This window comes from Lonchura striata, chromosome Z (genome assembly GCF_050655825.1).
Source record: "Lonchura striata isolate lonStrDom1 chromosome Z, ASM5065582v1, whole genome shotgun sequence".
Lineage (NCBI taxonomy): Eukaryota > Metazoa > Chordata > Aves > Passeriformes > Estrildidae > Lonchura > Lonchura striata.
In genome coordinates this window covers 53,431,865-53,455,540 of record NC_140740.1, presented here as the reverse complement: position 1 = coordinate 53,455,540, position 23,676 = coordinate 53,431,865, and the positions used below count along the sequence as shown (strand labels likewise).

General features: G+C 37.9%; 1 protein-coding gene across 5 annotated transcripts in view; it reads right to left on the bottom strand.

Moving 5' to 3' along the window:
* Positions 1–2,466: 2,466 nt before the first annotated feature.
* PARP8 (poly(ADP-ribose) polymerase family member 8) overlaps positions 2,467–23,676 on the bottom strand; it is a 112,615-nt gene continuing 91,405 nt past the window's right edge. For all 5 annotated transcript variants that reach the window (XM_021553888.3, XM_021553889.3, XM_085567492.1 and 2 more), the window contains 12 exons: positions 22,358–22,450; positions 16,280–16,405; positions 14,684–14,749; positions 13,341–13,408; positions 12,987–13,035; positions 12,154–12,266; positions 11,913–11,985; positions 10,887–10,956; positions 8,863–8,942; positions 7,885–7,954; positions 4,468–4,552; positions 2,467–3,862 (listed from right to left, as the gene is read on the bottom strand). In XM_021553888.3, the coding sequence (XP_021409563.1) occupies positions 3,760–3,862; positions 4,468–4,552; positions 7,885–7,954; positions 8,863–8,942; positions 10,887–10,956; positions 11,913–11,985; positions 12,154–12,266; positions 12,987–13,035; positions 13,341–13,408; positions 14,684–14,749; positions 16,280–16,405; positions 22,358–22,450 (996 nt within the window). In that variant the 3' untranslated portion in view covers positions 2,467–3,759. The remainder of the gene's footprint in view (positions 3,863–4,467; positions 4,553–7,884; positions 7,955–8,862; positions 8,943–10,886; positions 10,957–11,912; positions 11,986–12,153; positions 12,267–12,986; positions 13,036–13,340; positions 13,409–14,683; positions 14,750–16,279; positions 16,406–22,357; positions 22,451–23,676) is intronic.

Sequence of the window (23,676 nt, the reverse complement as noted above, 5' to 3'; positions counted from 1 at the left end):
ATGTTAAAATCATTCAGCTTCATTAAGGGTTTTTTCAAGGGCTGTACGGAAAAAAATTCAAGCCTAAAAATTCCAGTGTCATTGACTAGCTCCTGTAAAACATTAACCAAAATATTACACAACCTGGTCACTTTATGGTAAGTAATAGGAAGCTAAAGATTCAGGTTATCAAAACAGTGTAGCACTGTTGAAGAAAACAGGGCCATGTTGATTTGTATCACACAAGATAGCTCAAATTGCTTACTTTAGACCTTGAATGCTAAATACTTGCCTGAATCTCAAAGAAGATTCAAAAGCATCTTTCTGGATTCCTTTCACAATGTTTAACATACTCAGCAGTATAAATAGAGCAATTCATAATTAGGATGCAACATTAAACACTAATGCAAATTTTTGTCAAACCTTTCCACCAGGAGGAGGGCTTGCATTTTGTTGTAGGACATAGCAAAAAGAAAGTTATTTACCAAGAACTCCCTTGGTTGCTCCATACTGCGTATGGCAACAGCAATGACTTCATGGGAATTTCTACCAACAGAGATGGCAGAGCCTGGGGCTCTACTTGTTTTGATTAAAAACCATCTTTGGAAAGCCTGAATCTTTTACAACAGCAGTTACAATGATTGGTCCATCACTAATATGTGTGCATGACAATCAAGGAAGGAAAATGCAAGGGCTTTGCGCGTAACACAGGGTCTTGGTCAAATGACCCTAGGATTTTTATTTTTCATCCCTTGGAATCCATGTTAATTTAAGTTATTTGCAAGTGTTTGGCAACATGGCAACTTCCACCTTTGCAAAAATACATAAAGGACAAATCCTTCAAAAAAAAATCTTATCCTTAGGCTCTTTCATTTCAGTTTTTGGTGACAAAAGTCTTTGTTTCAGCTTTGACATTTCCCATATGAGTAACAGATGCCAAATGAACATTCCTCCTTCCCCTCATCTTTTGAAAACAATGAGAACTAATACTTTGCTAAATGATCTGTTAAATGATCTGTTGTTAAAAGATTCAAATTTACCTGCAAGTAATACAAAGCATTGGAAATTTCTCATTTATATACTGGCTAAAGAAAAATGTGACTGAGTTACTAGTCAAAGAATTTTTTTCTAGTTCAATTGCAGTTTATGTGTGATAACAGGCTTGTGTCTCTGCACTGTAGCCTAGCAATAACTTTTCAAGTGGCCCTCTTGCCCTGGGAATGGTGCAGCCCCACACTGCCATGAGCTGTGAATCCCCATGCTGCAGCTTGGTTCTGCCAGTCCCTTTTCCTGCCATGCACCATGTGGGACCCGAGCTGCTAATGCCATCTTACCCCTTCAGAACTACTTTTCACCCTGAAAGGTTTTGCCCTCTTCCACTGGTTTGTAACCCCTGTGCGGGTCACATTCTACCTTTTACTACTGCTCACCATCCTTCTCCCCGCTTAAGTTAGTCACCTCAGTGCTCTCTGAGACAGGCTCAACAGCAAGGCCTCCATACAACTTGGAGTCCTGCTTTCCCTCACACTATCCCTTACTGTGGCTCATCCATTTAAAACAAACCTCTGAGCAGTCTTAAAATTTGGCAGCTATGTATTTTTCTCTTCCTTCTCCTGGGGTTGTACTTACGATGGCACCATGCATGACCAGTGTCACAACCCCACAATGCAAACAGAGGTCAATTCATAAGCTACAATTCATACTCCTTTCTTCAAGAGTTTAATTTCAGACCCCATTTCCCTCAATAAGCTTGAGGGAACAGGGAAGATGACTGTTTACTTGGCTCCTCCAGTTCACTCGTGGTAATCTCTCTTTTCTCCTGTTTGTTTTTTGGTTTTTTTTTTTTTTGGAAGAGGCATCCCAGAGTGGTGGACTATCAGCCCAGCAAATAAGCATAGAACATCTTTGTGGACTTGCTTCCGAGTTTCCTTTTGTTAGACAAAACAGTGATTGAGACACATATCGCAGGACCATTACAGAGAGATGGTCATGCCATGGTTTCAGCTCCACTTCTGAATTAATGTTGACTTTTTGCAGTCACACAACCTGTGGCAGTCCTTATATAGATAGACAAATTTCAGGAAACCTCTCTGTTTCAAGAAGTTAACCTGTGTCCCAACATGAGAGACAACAATTAGAGTAGTGCTTCTCTAATTTAGAGGTCCACCAAATGAAGGTGCAAGTCAATAGAACTAACAGCAAAATGGGGATATGCACACGTAGAATTTGCTTTATAAGTCTGAATATGAACCCAAAAAATTAACACTAAAGCAAATAACTGTAGAATGCTAAACTACAGGTATGCTAAATAATGTAGAATGCTAAATCCAAGTATATGCTCCTAGGCCAATACCATTATTAACTTGTAGGGCACTTCAACTGCAGTAAGTAATACAGGAGTGTAGCATGAACTAGAAAGAAGGAATAATCCATTACAGCAGACCTAATTCAGTTCTGTTTAAAAGAAACAAACACACCTGTGCTCTGTTGTGCTGTTATTTGGTGCTTTAGTATCTTTATTATGAAAGTAACATAAGAGACGTTTCAGTCTATTTTTGCTTTCTGAGGTGGCTTGTAATAGTTGCACAGATGGGTAAGTTCAACTGCTCTCCATATTCAAGAGTGTGATTGATGCTTCAGGATAGCCACCATGAGGGCTGCCAAGGGCATTCATCAGGGCACAGGGTATGCTTTTTGTCTTGGAGACTGGACCCTTCTCTATCTGTGTAGCCATCCTACTCTTACTGTTGGAAAAAACAGCAGTTAATTTAAAAGACAGAGATATTTAAATTGATTTCTTATCACTTAGAAATTAATTAAAACTATTTTACCAAGACAAAATCAGTAGAATTTTGCATTTGTATATATTTTCTGATGCACCAACAATCAACTAAACCATGTAAAAGCCTTAACTCAGCACATACTTTAAAATATGTGGATAAATTTAATCACAGAGCAATTTCACTGAAGTTAAGATGCAAACATTAAAAAACCTTCATTGATCTAATGAAACTGTAAAATCTAGTATATAAAAAAGAAAATTCTAAAAAGAAAATTAACAATTTTAGGTTTTCCAGGTGTTTCCTAGGCTTGTATAATTAAAAAATGCAACTGAGCTGCATAATGGGTGAGACAGTGTTCCAGAAAAGATAAAGAAAGCTGAACATATACCATCACATTCATTTTGCTTTGTTGCACCCAGTAAATAAAAAATGCATTGTTGTTTTCACCTTTGAGTCTAAATACTAATGGCATTTGCGTAAAATAAAAATAATTAAAGATAGCTGCAGGTAGCCAATCTCTTCAATTTTACATATTCCAGACAACTTTTTATTGTGTTTTCATATGAGAATATTTTACTTATTGCAAAGTATCCTGCACAATACAGGTGCTCCGCTATAAAATCTTCTCTCTTACTTGCAATTCAGTCATTCTAAATTTAAAATACCAGTATACAGTACTAAAACTTCCAATTGAAGTTTAGTATAAAAATATCAGCACAAAAATCCTTTATAATGTCTGTTTATTGTGAGCAACCCAAATGCCTGTTTAATTATTAATTTTGTATAATAATAGACTTTGCACCCCTACAGTTACTAATTGATACCATCTCAGGTATTTTGATGAGATACGAAATACTAAGTAAGAAAACAGTAAGTATTCAAATGGTTAATTTGCTTAGTGTAGTAATAATAAATTAGTTTTTTGCATTTTCTTCAGTTCAAAATCCAGCTTTGAGACTGAGGAAGGCTTCACATCAATTAAATTAGAGTGGTCCTTTTAACCAGTAGCAGTTTGATTGCCAATGACTCGAAGAATCTCTTTATGAATGTTTGGTTCCTGTGTATTTATACTTGTATCACCCACTTGACCATCTTCATAACTAAAAAAAAAAAAAAAAAAAGGTTCAGAAAATAATATCAAATTAGTGTTTTATTAATCTGCATAAAAATATAAAAAAACTCTTGTTCTCTAAGTGCTTGTTCCATATGTTCATACGTTTCTACTGAAGTGCTCTGCTGTGCTGCACCTTTACATGCACATCCTAAACTCTGGAGATTGGGAGACGGTAAGGCTGCCATTGTCACTGCTAGGACCCAAATGGGACAAACGTTAGATGAAAGGGGCAAATGCTCACATCAGACACAGAGAGCCTTTAATGAATTCCTCAGCTTAAATACACACAGCCAAACAGAAATTATGCTTCACAATACGTGGACAGACTTAATATAACATGAAGTAATGCTGTTGAATAGGAAAAATCATGAACTCTCTGTCCATTTGTATTAAAGACATGTACTAAACATTTGACACAAGCTTATCCATACATTTCTAGCACAAGTAAGTACAGTAAAAGATAAAAAATGAAGGACTACTCAACAGAATTAGGAAGAAATGTCTTTTATCTACATTAATTACAAATATTGGAGGGAACATAAGAAAAAGCTCTAGTATGAAGCTGAATGTTAAGAGAAGCTTTGTACTCACACAAAGAAAAATCTTGTACACACATGATCCGTGTTGGGAACTACCCATATCTCCCCATGTTTGTGCAGATCAGGTGAGGTTATCACTATCAGAGAAAGAACAAATTTCATAGTGATGAAAACATGCCTGGAAAACACTGCTCTAAAAGATTTTGGCCTTTATACATTTTAAATAGTCTTCTGAGAATGTGTAGCTTTCCTCCATGTGTCTGTGCTGTAGTGTAGATTTTGACTTGACTGCTAGTACAAAAAGGGAGATGAACTTGGTTCTTGTTTCTAAAATATACTTTTCCAAAAATACAGATGTTTGATGTATGGGAACAAGTTGCTAAATTGAATGAAAGCTTAAAAATGGATTTATTAAAAACTGAATTTAAAAAGCTATAGGGCTGTTAAAGAGGGTCTGAGACCCTCAGCACTTGGAACAGATAATTGTGTTTAGTGATGGCTCACCCAAAACCAAGTTGCTTAAGACAAAGCCCAAAACTGCTATATGTGGGCTGTGCAATACTACCAAATATTTAAAACAAGTAGTAATTACGACTCAAGAGGTTCAAAAAGCTTGCCAGAACTAAATCGATGTATTTGGTGATAGGTTGTTTACCAGCAGAATGAGGACAACACAGGAAAGAAAGCTTTTTATTACTAACTAGAAGCCATACCGTCAATCTACATTTGAAGATATCTAAATGCATTTGAAGAGCATCCTTCTGGGCAAGTTTTTGAGCTGTGGGATGAGCAGGTTCATGGTGTGGTAGGTGAAGAACTGACTAAGGGACTGAACCCAAAGGGCTGTAGTGGATGGGGCAACATCTGGTTGGTGACTGGTCACACCAGTGGTTGTTCCTCAGGGTTCCATTCCAGGGCAGTTCTGTGTATTTATCCACCATCTGGATGCACCACTAACAGGTTTGCTGATGATCCAGACTGGGAGGTGCTGTGGATTCTCTTGAGGGACAAGAAGCCTTTGCAGAGGGATCTAAATAGATTGGAGCACTGAGCAATCATAAATGGGGTGAAATTTGTCAAGTCCCAGGTGGATTCTGCACCTGGGAAGGAGTAACACCAGGTGCAGGGATGAAGTGGGAGAGGAGTGGCTCAGGGTGGGTCAGCAGTGCCCAGGCAGCCCTGAGGACAAACCCCATCCCAACAAACCCCATCCCAGAGCACCGAGCACAGCCCAGAGAGGGGATGGTCCTCCTGGGCTCAGCCTTGGGGTGGCCTCACCTGGGGCCTGCTGGGCCCTGCAGGTGGAGAAGGATGGGAAGGTCCTTCCGTGCATCCTGGGGAGGGAAACAGCTGGTGGGAGGGCTGGAAAGAATGTCCAGGAGACTAATGGAGGAATTTGGCTGGTCTGGTTTGGAGAAAAGGAGGATGAGGGGGTAACCTCACCACTCTGCAGCTTCCTGAGGAGGGGAAGGGCACAGGGAGGTGCTGAGCACCTCTCCCTGGTATTCAGTGACAGGATGTGTGGGAACGATTCAACGCTGTGCTGGAGGAGGTTTAGACTGGACATTTCAAAGCATTTATTTACTGAGAGGGTGGCATGCTGGGTTGGACTGGGGTAGAGTTAATTCTCTTCCCAGTGACTGGCAGGGGACAGTGTCTGGACTTGCTGAACACAGTGCTGACAGTATAGACATGTTTTTGTTATTGCTCACACAGAGCCAGCCAAGGCCTTTTCTGATTCTCATACTGCCACGCTCCAATAAAGCTGGGGATTCATGGGAGGCTGGGAGGAGACACAGCCAGGAGAGATGACACAAACTGACCAAAGAGATATTCCAGACCATGTGGCATCATGCTCATATAAAGTGAGGGAAAGAAGGAGGAAAGGGGATTTATGGCGTTGGTCTTCTTAAATAACCCCTACATGTGATGGGACTGGGCTCTCCTGAAGATGGCTGAACAGCTCTGTTGGAAGCAGTGAAGTAATTTCTGGTTTTGTTTTGCTTGCGTGCAGGTTTTTTGCTTTCCCTATTAACCTGTCTTTATTTCAACCCACGAGCTTTTGGGCTTCTACTGTTTGGACTCTCTTCCCAGCCCTGATGGGTGAAAGTTAGTGAGTGGCAGCGTGGGGCTTGGGTGGTGGTTGGGGCTGAACCACAATAGCTGGTCAAACTCTGGCTTCCTACAGACTGGTTGGTGTGCCCAACCTGTCAGTGTTTAAGAGGCATTTAAACAATGCTTTTAATGACATGCCATGACGTTTGGGCAGCTCTGAATTGGTCAGGATTGGACTTGGGTGACAGCTGTCAGGCACTGAAATGGCCTGGTTTATTTTATTCTAACACTAACATTACTGCATGCATATTCATTTTGATACTATTTCTTTCATGAACTGCAAATTTTAACAAACATTTCTTGCAACTGATTTTACATAAACTATTCATTAATAGTTTATAATAATCCCTTAAACCACCTTCTTACACAAATAAATGAATATGAAAGCTGCAAAATGTATCTTACCAAATATTTAAAATTCTCTCTTATAAAGTTGTAATCCATTAATAAGTGCAAGGAAAGAACAACATAGATGAAAAAGTCCTTTTGAAAGATGTAATTTACATTTAAAAAATCAGGCATTAAAGGCCAAGTAATTAAGTTTTGTTCCTTGTGGAAGTTTTAGAACTAAATTTCTGTATTCTGTACAGTTCAAATTGCATTTTCATGTTGAATGACACATCCTTACTTATGTACAGCTGAAAGATTCTACTTTGAAATAATACATTTTCCACATTCTGTCTTAATTTTCGCTTTTTAACAAACAAATGCTCCAAATTATGGGCAAATTGGGTTAATATAATTTCTAAGACTAGCTCCTAACACAGGCGCACTTCTTAGTCAAATGTCACAATTTGTTCTCAAAACCTGCTGAGGTTTCAGTAGTTATTAAGAGAATAGCCAATTCTTTCAAGAGTGACTGTACTCAAGCATTAGATTTTAACTTCCTAAAATTTCTGAAGCAAACAAGAACATACTGGTTGCCAGATGATCAATATACTTGTTTGAACAGTAAAAAATTATTTGGAAATTCTACATGAAAGGTGTTTTTTCCTGGCTTTCATGTGTTTAAATCATTTGTCAAGAGCTTGCAAGAAGTCAGTGCTTCAAATAAAGGACATGACTTTGGTTTTCTTGATGGCTTAGGAGGAGGATCACATTTGAAACACAGACCAGATGATCAGCCACTACATGTATATGATATCCCATGACAATTCAGCATTTACTACAGGTTCCATTTGAAGAGGGGATATGTTCTCACTGATGCATAAAGGTCAGCTGTTGAGCAGGTACTCCTACATCCACCAGTAGTTTCTTACCTAAACAACCAACTAAAGCTCCCACTGATTTGCACCCTGTAATCTGTGCATCCTGTGGCCATGACTAAACAGCTTCACAAGGGCTTTCAGCTTACCTTCACATAAGGCTATGCATTTTAAGTTACGGCTTTGCAAAAATTGTGACTGCTGTCCTTTCTTCTGTGACTGAGATGTAAGAAATGAGAAAATAGAATTAGTGCAGTAAAACAGAGACAAAAAGCAACAGAGCAGACAGCTGCTATTTTCAGTGATTTATTAATGAACAAAGATAAGGGCATTTCTAAAATGTCTCTATTTTATTTCTAAATGTAATAGAATTTTTAGAAAAGCCCTATTACTTATTTGCATTACTATAGGAGATACGTTAAATCCTTTATCCAGAAAAATAATATCCAAAAGTCTCTCATTATTACAAAACTAAAAATATTATCAGAAATATCAGTGTTACTGATAAACAAATTGATATCAGACAAAAAAAAAAAGGGAAAAAAAAGGTAAATTTAGTCACTAATTCTCTGGTCACTACCTTTATACTTTATTTGCCTTCCTACTTCTGACAGCTTCTACTGGGACATGCCAATCTACCTTCAAAGCCAGATTATTCTGTAATTTCTATGTGCTAATCATGGAGACACATCTAACAGTTTCTTGAAATTTAGCTCTATGCACAGATGCTGTGAGTTTGCTTTAGATATAGCAGAATTGTAATAGTTCAACATGTAAAATTTGTGAAAAATAAAAAATTACTTGCTATAAATTACACACTGCTCATTTCCCAGCAATAGCCATTCTCAATTTGTTTTGCATCAGTGTTCTTGAAGTCTAAAACTCAGAGGGGTTGCTAGGGGCCATAATGCAACCTGTATTTAATTTTCATCTTCTGCTTAGAAAAGAATGGCACAAGATCTGCAATATGCTCCATACATTTTTACTAGAGCAGTCTCTGAAGTTGTTGACTTCGTTCAATGCAGTAACCCTGGTAAGTTGCACAAAGGAAATATTACCTCTCTTTCAGCTACTGAATTCCCAGTAATAAGTCCCACACATCTTCCAGAGATGGCTGATATCCATACCTGTGATGTATTACTGCCCTTACTGCCTGAAGCTGGTTCATCTTTAGCTGACACCTTCTGCTGCTGCTTCTTGTTCATCCCTAGGAATATTAAAATTATGTAAGAACCCTGGCCTATAAATACCATAAAGAGCAGAGTTAAGTATGAGAATGGAAGAGTTAGCACAGTGAGAATCACAGTCTTTTGCATGGCACTCAAAAAGGTAGTTAACTCTGTTACAGAATATCACAATATAAATCCTGTAAATTATAGATACCTCTGCATGTATTGCAAAGACTTTAGCAAAGTTAAGCTAGCATTAAGTAGGTGCAAAAGCAGATAAACCTGAGCCTAAGTGCTACTGAATTCAGATCAGGAATATTCTTATGTGGTGGCTTAACAGGCTTGTAGGTCAGTATGTCCTCAATCCACTTGACCATATTCAGGCTGAAATAGAAGGTCTGATTTACTGTGAATGGGAAGGCAAAAATCATGAGAGAAAGAACTTTAGATATTCATCTTTAGCCCTTTATGGAATTTTATTAGAAGTCTAAATAATTTGTATGAGTAGGAGATTTAAGTTTTGAAATCTACCTTGGTTTGATCTCCTTATCTACACATAAAATATTATTTGATCCAGTTCCATGAAACTGAAACATATACATTTGTGCCTTAGATTTCATTCATATCCCTCATGTTGGTTTAAATTAAATTCCTGTTTTGCATGATACTATGAGCTTCCTTGAGTTTCCAACATCCTGTATTTCAAAGAATCATGGAATGGTTTGTGTTGGAAGGGACCTAAAGATCATCTCGCTCCAACCCCTCTGCTATGAGTAAGGACACCTTCCTCTAGACCTGGCTGCTTTGAGTCCCATCTAACCTCATCTTGAACACTTCCAATTATTTGGCACTTTGTAAATACAACTGAATTAAGGGGAAGTTTAACTCTTTGAAGGAACGGAATGTGTAGGACTCCTTCATGGTTTTTGTTGGCAACAAGGATTTACACACTTCAGTGGAACATAAGCCTCCTTTCTGGAGGAAACAGGATGGAAGAGGCCAAGACAGGCAGAGAGAGGAGCAATAACACACTGAAGTTGACAAAGCAGTATTGTCCAAAAAGAAAGACATTTTGTTAGATAAGGATACTTCAACCACCAGATTTAGTGAGACCTAAGAAGCCTTCATACTCATGTAATCTCTGATAAGCTAAAAATGCATCCAGAGATAACTGATGTTGAAGTTCCTCAAATAGTAGCTCAAAAAGCTGAGCTCCTAAAACATGACCACATTGAGTATCAGAAAGCATAACTAAAACTCTCAGAATTATCTACATACACATGAACACACATTAAACTATATACTTGCACTTTCATATATGAAGAAATGGTAAATACCACACAACTAAAAGAAGAAAGTCCCTTTAATTTCTCAATGTACATATCTAAGTGTTTTGTCTTTAAGATGCATTGTTTAATATTTAATTCTTACATGGAAAACTCTGCAACACTTACTTTACGGTTCACTGGTGGGACAAATTATGTTCCTTCTCAGGGTAAAATAAACACATTGAGCTGTACTTTCTGTGTAATCCTGACATAATAGTGATACTTGGGAATACTCTTAAATACACATGGTTGAACATGTCTATTGATCAATACTTGTTTTGTCAGATGAAGTTGTAAAAAACCATGAATTCATAGGTGAAGTTAGATGGAACTTAGGCAGGTATTGACAAAAACCACAAAGTTGGATTTCAGCTGAACCATCAAGACCTACTACATATAGCATTCAGTATTAGCTAATATTTACTTCAAGCACAAGTTTAAGAATTCTAAGTACCTTGAAAAATAAGGACAGTGTTTAACAAGGTAAATTTCTGTTTTCTTATTATTTATATAATTTTTTAAAAAATAAATTTAAAGATGGTCAACAACAATTAAATTGAATATAATGTTTTAAACAGCAAAGCTGTAAGAAGAAGCAGTAGAATAAGATACACCCCTATATTTGTCAACTTTAGAGTGATTTATAAATATCACCTGAGTAACCAAATGATATGCTTGACAATGGACTAAGGTAGATTCCCCTTCCAAATATTGCACCATGGAGCTGAAAAAGAGCAGAGTGACTACTTAGCATTAATTTGGTAATGTGGATAAAATAATAATTATTACAGGAACAGGTCACAGCACATTTGCCCACCCTACTTATTTATTCTGTGTAATTAACAGTGTTCAAAGAAGTATTTTAAAAAATCATGCCCTGAGTACAAAAAATTTATATATATATATATATATATATATATATATATATATATATCCTGGAAACTATGTCTAAACAAAAAACCGAATGCCCACACAAAATTCTACTTAAGACTTATATATAAAATTGTGGTTTCTGTTTTTAAATCTAGTATTACTATGGAGGATGTCTACAAAGAGTGTTTCTGTACATGATCAAATATAGCCTGGGAAACTCCTCAAGGGATATGGACTCAGCTCTGGGAAGAGCTACCAAAACCACAATGCTAAAATACTCTGCATTAGAGCTCCTCAGTCCCTAGTCCCTCTCTAGTGCCTACTTTGCAATAGTGGTCTGATGATTCAGTCTGAGAAGTTTGCACTAGATCCCTTCTGGCCAGCACACTTCATGCTTCCATTCCCAGAGAAATCAGAAAGGCAGAGAGTGCTGCAAGCCCAGTTCCTGTAACTCTAGCATGTTTCTGGATCCTATGACACGGAGACAGTTTAGGCTCTGACTTTCACTCGCGACTGGCTGCCTTTATGCAGTACCGAGCAAAGCCTCCTAGAGGTGCTGCTCTGCAGCGTAAAACTGAAACACTGATTCCCACAAAGGGATCTTCTAGACGTTACAGCAGACACATTACTTCATTTTAATTGCATCAGAAAAGTAAAAAGTACTTTTTCACAGGAAACAAGATGGTATTTGAAATCATCCCTTTTTCCAGCTATATGGCTACTAGAATGAAACCCCCTGAAAATTTGCCAAAACTAACATGTAACCAAGCATGAACAGATTAGCTAAAATCTGTTTTGTTTATTTACCTGCAGCCTCGTATTAGAAGCAACAACTAAGCCGTTCCTCAGGATGGAATGCCAATTTTCAATGTGTGAACCACTGAATAAAATGAAAAAGAAAGAGGTAAAATTCACAGTGTAAAATGTAAAAATTACATCAGAAATCCTTTAAAACAGTAGATTCACAGCTGCAAACCTCAAATGCCAGAAGTAAAAAAATAGCATGGCATTTCAATAACCTTTGGTTATTAGGAATATATATACTCACTGAAATGCAAAGGTACTTCCATAGAGATTTTTAGCAGCTCGGAAATTGGATTCTTTGGCTGGTGGACTGCTGAGAAGAAGGAACTGGTGGGGAGTGTGCATAAACTTCAGTTGCTGTAAAATATAAGAGTGCACATGTGAAGAGAAGTTGATTAATATGAAAGTATTGTAATTCTCTGATGGCAATTCTTAAGGTATTGTGCTTTTCCACACAATACATGACTGCATCTAAATAACTACATGAACTAAGTTGAAAATGGTCTCACTGCCACAATTTCAAGCTGAAATCAAATAGTAAGGATGACTTTCAGTTTATGAAACATATGGAAATTTTTGGAAACTAGATTTCAATTTAAAATGGCTTTAATAACTAAACTGAACAATTTCATCATAATATTCTATCAGAGCTAACTTTGAATAAAGGTTATTTGGAAGGTTGCATATTACTATGCCCTTAAACAGAGGTTACTTATATGTGGATCTCCTGAACAGTATGTTTGTGTGCACTGCTTTCAGTACAATTCTGCATCTAATATTCTATATGGTAACAAAACAAAAAGCAATGTTTCTCTCACCTAATCCCAGATGATTACAAGGTAGACACCTGAACTTGAGTTACTCATCTCAAATGGGTTTTTTATGAACCTATTGATCTATTTCAGATATTTACATGTTTCTAAAAATCATGACCTAAAACTTCCTGATCTATTAAAGGAGTCCATGCAATCAGTTTGAATGCAGACACCTACATTTTGTTAGTAAACTCCCGCCTAAAATGCTAATGCAGGCAATTAAAAAAAACAGAAAATAATAAGAAAACTCACAGACACTTACCCTATTCACCGGTAGCTTCACAATATGTGATCTATTACTAGAAATAACCCTGAAATAAGAAACAGATGTATTAGATGTAGTAACCAAACCAAAGTTAAAAATGTGTTATGAATGGCCATCACAAAGCACCCAGCTGTATGCCTCTAAACCTATCACATGGAAGTAGGCCAAACCTTAACTAGAAAATGAGATCAGAGGACCCAGATGAGGTCCTGAAACAGTCCAGAATAGCTGCAGTTGAAAACACCAACATTAATTATCAGGCTGACCTTATACCTCATTACACTGATCAAGTGATTATTCATTACAAATGATAATTTGATAATTATTATCTCATGTGAATAAACTTTATACCATTGTAGAAGAGGATGTGCAAGCGGGTCTTGTTTATCCATCTGCTTCTTTATTTCCAAGTAAGGTGCCTAGAAAAGAGGAATGACATTATTTCTAGGTTGAATTTTGTATGTTACATTGCCCATGATTTCATCTATTAAAGGAAATACATTATTAGGTTTAAATCACAGTTTTGCTGATATACAGCCTAGTAGAGTTATGTGTTTTGACAACAAGAATTAGTATAGCAATTATTTTCCCTAGAGTAAAATAGTAAGCATATAATTAGCAGCAAAATGACTATATTATAGCAAACATTGGTCATCTCAGGAGAACAGAAGAAGATATCTATTTTTGTGTGGCTCTTGATTACGAAATTGGACTGGAACTTCACAAAATTAAGTCTCTCAAAGAAACTCAAACTAATCCATTTGGTATTTTCAACTGTTTCAAGGTATAAATACCATGTCATATTGTAATTTCTTTGAACATTGTTCTTGATTTCAATCACAAGGCAAACCATCACTTTAAAGTTCATAAGTCCAAGAATTATTTTAACATTAAAAAACCAGAATAGTAATTATTTTTTATCTTTAAAAGACATTATAAGAAATCACAGAAACACCTGATTTCTAAAATTTTTACAAAATATTACACAAATTAACAAGAAAAAAGAGTGAATTTTAATTTTCAATTTATTTTATTCCTCTCTATACATTCTTCACTCAAGAATCCCAAAGTATTTTGTTAATACACAGAATAAGATTGAAAACTGTTGTGAGGATACATTTATATAGCAGTTGGAAAAACAAGATATATGGAAGGGATTTAAACAACAACTTAATATCAGCTGGGTTGTTTGGGAAAGGAGTGTAAAAATAAACAGAAATACAACCATCAAATATGCCATGAGAAATAATATGACAGTAAACCCAAGAGATCTAACTTGCCAAGCCCCCAGCTATACTTAGTTGATAGAAAATTTGCTATAATAGAAATAAATATAATGTCATTCAGAATACCATTCAGAACATTGACACAAGATCAATTTCTTTTGCTTTGGAAATAAAGTCTCTGACTTTGGTATTTCCAGATATGCAGCAGTTGGTGATGACCCCATTAAAATGTCTCATTCTGCTGTTATTATCTCTTATTTAAACTTCAAAAGATCTGAGTTCTACTTCATTACTTTTATTTAATTGGCATTAGGGACAGGTTTGTTATTTTGAATAAACACTTCAATACCATTACAGTTATATAGGAAAGAAATTATACTATTGACTTCTCAACTCATCATATGCAGAAAAAAAATCTTTCAAGATCTAGAAACAGTGATTCAGTTAGGTAAGTATTTTTAAATTTACCTGTGTCATCTCTCTGATGGAAGTGATACTGTCCAATGCTTTCATGACTCGGTCATAGTTCTTCTTCTGATGTGGCATAAAATACACAAAGAAGTTCAAAGAGTATTAGTATTTGGCTCTAAAAAACCGGAATTCTCTGGGTGTGTATAAAACCGAAGCTAGGAGATATGTTGGGCAAACCAATTCTTTCAAACATTTCTAACTTTTAGATTTCTTCTACAGACTCTCATTCATCATCCAGAAAAAATCCTTGAAAAAATATTGTTATGATCTTTCTTCTTTGAATTTCACTGGGATCTCCAAAACACTCCAAACACCAGCTCATTTTTAAACAAATATTTGTAACTAAACGCAGTTATTTGGACAACATGCTATCGGGGTAAATAATACAGTGACCCAAACAGATTTTAAATAAAATGCATATAAACAGATGTGTTTCCTTTGCTAGCAGATCTATAAAACTTCATCAATCCTTCAGTGGTCCCTCTGCCTCACCCCAATCTTTGCTGACCTATTGCTTAGGAGCCACTACCAGACAGCTCCACCTGTACCGAGTGAACAAGCTAAACAGTCCATGCTTCACTCTCCACAGCAGCTTCACTCTTCCCCATCTTTGGGTCTTGCCAACACATTGCAGAACACCTCAGCCTCTCCTCACAAAGAACTCCTGCTAGCTGGCCTTTGTTCAGAGAGAGTGAAATGCATCCCAGCGCAGGACATGCCAAGTTCTCCTCTGTGCCTTTGGGAAGATGGCTTTAGGGAGATGGGATATTCACGGCTTGAGAGCTTCCCCGAATGGCAGCATTAGGAGCCCAAGGAGCAGGTAATGCAAGCATGATTCTTTATTTCAAAATTGATGCTTGCACAGAACTCAACTAAATATCATCTGATAAAATTGCATACAAGGAAATAACTGCTTGTAGTGAGAAAATGAGATGACAGCAATGACACTTCTAAGAATGAAAAGACGGACTGGAAATCCCCTGGCTTGCATGACCTCTGTCTTTCAAAGGCCATCTTTCATTTTGTGTCCAATGTGCACATTGAGAAAAAAACACTTAGAATATAAAATTTTGCATCTAGAATTTGTCTGTTAGAAGAGTTTCTTAGCTTTAACATAACCTACAATTTTGTCATGGTTTTAGGGATGGTATTCTCCAATTTACTGTTCCCACTGAGATTTAGCACTGCTCAGTGTCCTCTTCCCTCTCCTCCTTCCACTTTCCCCCTGCTGTGGGACAGAGCATTGGGAGGCACAAGGTAAAGATTACAGGCTGAGCTAAGAACAATCCGCTGGAAACAGCAATGAGATAAGAAAACCAGCAACAAATAATATCCAACTGCTCCCTCTACCAAGTAAAATGAGAACTCTTTTCCATTTTTTCCTGGTAGAGACTCCCTTCCCCCTGCTCCCAGAAATGATGTGAGGTGGTATAGAATAGCTTCTGGGTCTCAGCCAATTTTTGAAAACACACTTGTGCTATATTCTGGAGCTGTATCACATAATAAAGGAGACTCCTCCATGAGAAGTCTTTGCTTTGAAATCTCATATATGACTAAAATCAAGAGATGACACAATTAAAGGTTGCTACTTACCCTGGGGTTAAAGGCCAGCATCTGAGGATCATTAGGATCAACTACAGAAGGATATGGCTCAAAAATGACAGCTTTCCTAGGTGATTCTAATGCAGACCGACACATAGATACTAACAGATCAACTACCTGGGGATAAAAAAAGACATATTTATTATGTTTACTCAAAATAAGTACTTTTATAAGTACTTATAATGTATCTTCTGATCTTCTTTATAATGTATCTTCCAATCTGCCTTTTTTTTTTACTTACACATTATAGTTATATTGTATTTCACTGTCACCTATGTTGCCCAAACTGTGTTATCCACAGGAGATAGTTAAGGACTAAATTTTTTCCACTGACCTCAAAAGAGTTTCGGTTCAGCCATGGCATATTATTCTATGTGCATATAAGAGGACCAGTATCTGGTCCTATTTACAACATCAAATATATTGGTTGATGTATTCCTTACTCATGTGCACGCGTGAATTCCTGTATCAAATTTATCCACTAAGGAAATGAAACTGTGCTAGATCTGTGTATCTCTGTACAGCCAGTAAAAGAACAAGAACAAGGCAAAGTCTGTCAAATTTGCACCACTTTCTGGTCTTCTCCTGAAGACTGTAATCACAGAAACACTTGAAAACATTGTTTCTGCTAAATCCAGAATACTGCAATGATTTAACAGTCATCTGGACCGCTCACACTGGGGCATCCTCTTCTTTTCATCCTGTTGTACAAAATTACAATACTTCTTTGAGTATCTTTGATTTTCACAATTTCTCCCCAGGACTGTGCGTGTAATGTGCACATAGGTGGGTACCTAAGTACATAGACACAGATTCCCATGTAATTGTTTCAAAATATATAATTCAGAAGTTAAAAATAGAACACAGCAATAATAGACACGAGAGAATGCAGCTTTATGGCAACTGTGAAATACAAATCCAGCTCATAATGAAATCCAAAACTGCTACATTAAAAAGTAGCTGCAGATTAACTTATTTTCTCATGTTTTTTCTGCACCTTCCGAAAACATTCCTGTGTGCAAACAACCTTTTCACAAAAAAAAAAAGGAAAAACTGAGACAAGCTGGAGTTAGTAGATATTCCTGGTTGCCCTCACAACTCCACACAGATCAGATCTCATCTCACAGCTCACACTCATCTAGAAGATTTTCTACATCTGTCACTGTATCTCATAATTTGGATGGAAAAAAATGATGACCCTTTAGAGATTAAGAATGAAAATAAGAATAATGATGAAAGGGGAAAAGAACTGTGCTATGGTGAGTCATATAGCTGCCATTCTCCTCCTCTGCTCCTTCAGCAATAATGGACAATTTTCTCCATCAGTTTTAATATATTGTTAGTTGCAATTACTAAACGTCTCACATATACTGAAAAATGAAATTACTTAAATAATAACCCCTTCCCCAATGGTTATCTGATTAATTTCCAGTTTAAACTATCTCTATGTGAGATGAATGTTTTGAAATATGGCATATACACTAGCACTTACAAAGATCAGCAACCAGATGAGGCAGCAGACTTGTTGTCCCTGTGTAAATGTATTACTGTGAAATTGAGCACGAGTTCATCCTGCTTCTGAGAAGCACTTTAGTCTGCTGTCGCAAAACAGTCCTAGGTAAGAGCTGTTTGAGTCCTGAGATCTTTTGATGCAGAGACTCAAAGCTGTCTTGCTTTATGATACTGTCATATCATAAAGCAAGACAGCTTTGAGTCTTGATGGGACACTGTCTTAAAACTGGCACAGTTCTACTCAGACACCATCCCTAAGCCCTCCTTTAAACAGTTGACTCCTAGATTGTTTCCAACCCTGCCTTTTTTTTACACTTGATTTCCCCTGAGGTCCTGGTTTTGAACTGATGAAATGCAAAACAATTTAAACTGGGAGGTAAATCTCATAGAAACCCTGTAAGAGAGACTTGCATATGCATTCCTAGGGAAGAGAAGTGCTGTGGATCTACCAGATGTCCTTAAAACTGGGCATGAACTCCTCCTCAACTGGAGGTACTGGAGTAAGTAAGGATTAAAATAGTTGCATGAAGGACAAGAACAACACTTGCTGATGACAATTCCTCTTACGACATCAGTCCCTCAGGCAGTGCCTCTCACTCTGAAGAGACTCTTTACCGGGAGCAGGAACTATCAAGGAATCAGTCATCTAATTTTCAAGCATTTTGCCTAAATGACTAATATAAGGCAACTTGAGTTCAGGATGAAAAGTTTTAGAAAGAACAATCATTATTAAGGAGAAGCCATTTGATTATTTGGAGTGACAAAGTAGGTTTGTGCACCTCAGGAAACAAGCTGAAAGCACAGAAGACAAAATAGGATATGATTTCTAATGATGGGAACCTGTATTTAGGCTTCTTCACTAGGCAAAATGATTTAGAGGAGGATTAATCAGACAAAATGTGAACACCTTCCTTTTACTAGTAAGCCTAAGCTTCCTAGGCTTTTAGAGAAATAACCACTGTGCTGACAGTCTTTGCCATGATTCACACTGTCCTAAACTAATGACAAAAAGAGCTCGTTTGGATCAAACTCTAGAATTGATGAATTTTTTCTGCAAACGGGAATGGGGAGCTCAGTCAGATCCAATACAGTGAGCTGTCTGCAATGCTATCACTACAGTGAAACTTACCAGAATTTAGCTACCTAGGTCCAAGGGGACAATAGACAAAACCCCTTATCTAACTCTTTTATGCACTCTTAAGGCTGTAATCATTTCAGAATTCTACAGTAAAGCTCTGTAAATGTAGAGGCACTCCAGAGATCTACAGCAAGCTCTGCACATGCTTGCAACACTGATACTTACATAAAACAGAGTGAGGGCTAACCAGGGCCACCTCTCCTCTACTTAGTCAGCTCCAGTTAAAAAAGCTCATACCTAATTCTTTACTAATTTTAGGAAAGCAACCTTCCAGTTGTTCAAAGACTTATTCAATAGGACTCCCTGGAAAACCGTTTTCAGGGATGAGGGAACAGATCAGAGCTGGCATATCTTTAGGAATGCCTTCCATGGCATGCATGGGGTTCAATCCCCATGTGTAGAAAATCAGGAAAGGAAGACAAGATGTCAGCAAGGATGACTCCAGACTTGCGGATAAGACTAAAAGGAAAGAAGGAAATGCACAGGCAAAGGATGCAGGGATAGCTATTCCAGGAAGAATACAGGGCTATAGCCTGCTTGTGTCAGGATGAGGTGAGGGAGGCCAAGGTGCAACTGGAGATGAACTTGACAAGGGTGCAAAGAATAACAAACAGGCTTCTGAAGGCATGGGAAACAGAAAAGGAAGGTCAAAGAAAGTGCACCCCTCTTTGAACATGACTGGCAAAATGGTAACTGCAGATAATGAGAAGACCAAGGAACTTAACAGCTTTTTGCTTGTCTTCATTGGCAGTCTCCCCTTCACACACTTCTCGAGTTGATGAAGCTCAAGACAGGAAGTAGGGAAGCAATTGCTTCCCACTGTCAGTGAAGATTAGATTTGAGAGCCCCTGAGGAACATGAACATAGAAAGGTCTATGAGACCTGATAAGATGCATCTCAGAATCCTGAGGGAATTGGCTGATAGAGTTGCCAAGCCACTCTCTATGCCAAGTCAAAAGGCACGGCAGTCAGGTGAAGCCAGAGGTGACTGGAAAAAGGGAAATATTGCACCTATTTTTAAAAAGGATAGAAAGGAGGGCTCTGGAAACTATGGATCTGCCACCTCTGTGCCTGGGAAGATCATAGAACAGCTCCTCCTGGAAGCTGTGATAAAGCACATGGAGGACAGGGAGGAGATTCAGGACAGCTAGCACAGCTTCACTGAGGGCAAGTCCTACCTGCCCAACCCAGTGGCCTTCTGTGATGGAGTGACCACATCAGTGGACATGGGAAGGGCTACAGATGTAATTTATATTCTGTAAAGTCTTTAAAACAATCTCTCCCAACATCCTTCTCTCTAAATTTGAGAGATCAATTAGATGGATGGACAGTTCTGTGGATAAGGAACTGGTTGGATGGTTGCACCCAGATGGTAGAGGTCAATGTCCCAATGGCCACTGATGATGAGAAGTGTCCCTCAGGAGGCAATACTGGAACCAGTACTATTTAATGACACAGATAGTGAGTTCAAGTGCTCTCTCAGTAAATTTGCACCTTACACAAGCTGAGTGGTGCAGCTGATGTGCCTGAAGGACAGGGAACCACCCAGAGGGACCTGTACTGGAGAAATGGGCCCATGGAAATCTCACAAAGTTCAACAAATCCAAGGGCAAGGAGCTTCACCTGGGTCATGGTAACTCCCCGTATCAGCACAGGCTGGCTGGGCATGAGCAGACGCAGAGCAGCCCTGCCCAGAAGGGCTTGGGGGTGCTGTGGGTGAGAGGTTGCACATGGCCCGGCCATGGCACTCACAGCCCAGAGAGCCAAACGTGTCCTGGGCTGCATCCAGAGCCCCGTGGGCAGCAGGGGAGGGAGGGGATTCTGCCCCTCTGCCCTCATAGAGAGTCCACCTGAGCACTGTTTCCAGCTCTGGGGTCTGCAACATAAGAAAGAACTACACCTGTTGGAGCAAGTCCAGAGGAGGGCCACAAAATTGATCAGAAGACTGGAATGCCCTCCTGATGAAGACAGGCTGAAACAGCTGGGGTTGTTCAGCCTGTAGACAAGAAGGCTTTTGGGAAACCTTATTGCAAACCTTTGACAAGATAGGGAAAATCTTTTTAGCAGAACCTGCTTGGATAGGACCAGAGGTAAAGGTTTTATACTGAAGGGGGGAGATACAGACTAGATTGGTATTGGTAAGTAGAGTATTGGTAAGTAGAGGTCACAAATCCAGTGGTCTTCAGACATCAGATGAAGAACTGCTGTGATGTTTCTCCCCTCTCAGCCCCTAAATATCAGGCTAGCCCAGAGATCTGAGGCTTTGAGGGGAGAAATATCAGGAGATGGCACGGATTTCCAAAAGAGGCTCTTACCCCAATATATGATGGTGTAGTTCTCTTTATTCTGTGATGTCCAAGGGAAAGAGAGGAGCCAAAGAGGACGAACAGGCAATGTCAGAGGTTTATCTAGGCTTTGGACGGGGAGAGCGTCTTGGCTCTCCGCCAACCCTGTCAGGGCAGGAAGGAGGGGTCCAGGGTTATCTTGATCAGTCACAGGATCCCGGGGAATGGGGGAAAGGCATGGCTGGGTGCAATGTAACACTGCTGTTCTGATTCCACCTTCATATTCTCAAGCAAGGAAGCTGATCTACACTGTTGCAACTTTCTGCCTTTGAGGTTGTATTCAGGCACCTACCTGAATAATTTCCAGTGACTATACTCACTAATGCTAGTTCAAGTTAAATAAACTGAAGGTTTTTTCTTCCAAAACACCCATGTTGCTTACTATGTAGAAACACAGTAACCAGAAAATTGGATTCAAATGTACTTTTCCTTAAGATGTGCAGACTTTTACTGCAAGATCTTAAAGGGACCTTAAACATAAGATCTTTTAACTTCTGTTTTTAATGAAACATTAGTTTAGTGATTTGGAAGTGTAATTTAAAATACTTTAAGATAACAATGACAGGGTTATAACTACATCAGTAATTGAATTTAGAGTCAGGAAGCAGGCTTATATTAAATTTCTGATCCTTGAGAAAAAGTAAGAACCCTGTGTACTAATATCAGTAAGGACTTCCCCACTGCTATGTAGTGATTGCAACAACAGGTGCTCAGTGGATCCCTGCATTCCAAGACCATGAACAGGAAGTAACTTATTAATTGCATGAGAGTAGTAATGGCTCATTAGGTGAATTATCTCCAAATTACAATGGCTGCCTTTATTAACAACCCAGGTGACCTAATTGAATACAACAGGGCACAAAAGCAGTTGCTCTAATTACATGGAAGCAAAACAATGGAAACATCTCATTAATACTATTTGAATGCACCATGCATAACCCAGTGCATTTACAGCTAAATAGTGGACAAATAAATAATACCAAACAGTACTTATATGGGGCATACAAGTCAAAACACATACTGGAAGAGACAGGAAGGACTGAGTAAACTACAGAAAACATCAGATAATCCTACCTGTGCCCCAGTTGCAATTTCATCAGCAGCTTCATTCATCACTCCTAATGTTTGGAAAGCAAATACACAGAGTTCCCGTTCACAAACAGTGGGCTATACAAAAAAAGAAAGTTAATTTTATTTCTGTTCTAATTTGAGTTCTTGTTTTTATCATGTCATGACCTACAACAAAACCCTAATTAATGCCAATGATTCATATTTTAACTGCAACACTAATTTCAAATAATTAATACATATCACTTATTGAGGAAAATACATTACAGAAACATTTTAATAACTTGAAGAGCAAAAGTGAAGAGCTCTAAACCTCACAAGTATTCAGAGAGGCTACATTTAAAAGAAATCCCAGCACAGCTACAAAACCAAAATTACAGGCATAGTACCCAAATTTTCTTGAGACTATCTATCTGAAAACTTCCTACATAATTAAACGTAATAGAGAACAAACCCTGAAGCTAATGGATGCAGGTTTATTTGTCATAGCTTCTTGCACTGCTGTTCAGAACACACATAAAAATCTGATCTGGAAGACAAATTTCTTGAAGAGGCTATGTTTAATTTTTGACAATTTAACAAATAATTGGTAGACTATATGAAAATCCATTACATTTTTACAACATGAAGGCCATATTTTGAAGCCTACTTATTTTAAGAAATAAAGACACTTCAAGTCTTTTTTCAGCTATTAAATAATAAAACCCCCTACTTGTTGAACCAACTTTTCCCTATTAAAAAATAATTTATGATGGCATCACAAATAAAAAAACATTTTATCTAAACTGCATACTGTGTGAGAACTGAACATTTTGCCTTCGTAAAGCAAAAAAAGCAGAAGCAAAAAGGAATGCAGCTTTAGGTAATGAAAATAGGCATGTCTTCGTGAGCTTCCTAACTGTTTACAACCCTTACAGCAACTCCATCTTATTTATTGAAAGATAATTAGCAGACCAACTTTATAAAGGGTCAAGTAATATCATATCATGAATTGTTACAAGTATTCAAAATGAACAGATAGTTGAAAGAAACACTAATTAAAACCTTCCTTAAAATTACCCAATAAATACAACCTGTTATGACAATGCTGAAAACAATCAAAAATACTTTCTGGATACTATTTATTCGAATGCATAGTATTAAATCCTAGCTCACTGAAACTTAAACTTATCTTCGTAACTGAAAGATCTGAGTCTAGTGACCACAACAAGTACAAAAGCATTTGTAGTAGTATGATTTAAAGTTCAATCCACTGCCTCTACAAAGCACTTGCAGAAATTAAAAAATTGATTAAACACACAAAGAAAACCTAAAATTTAGCTGGA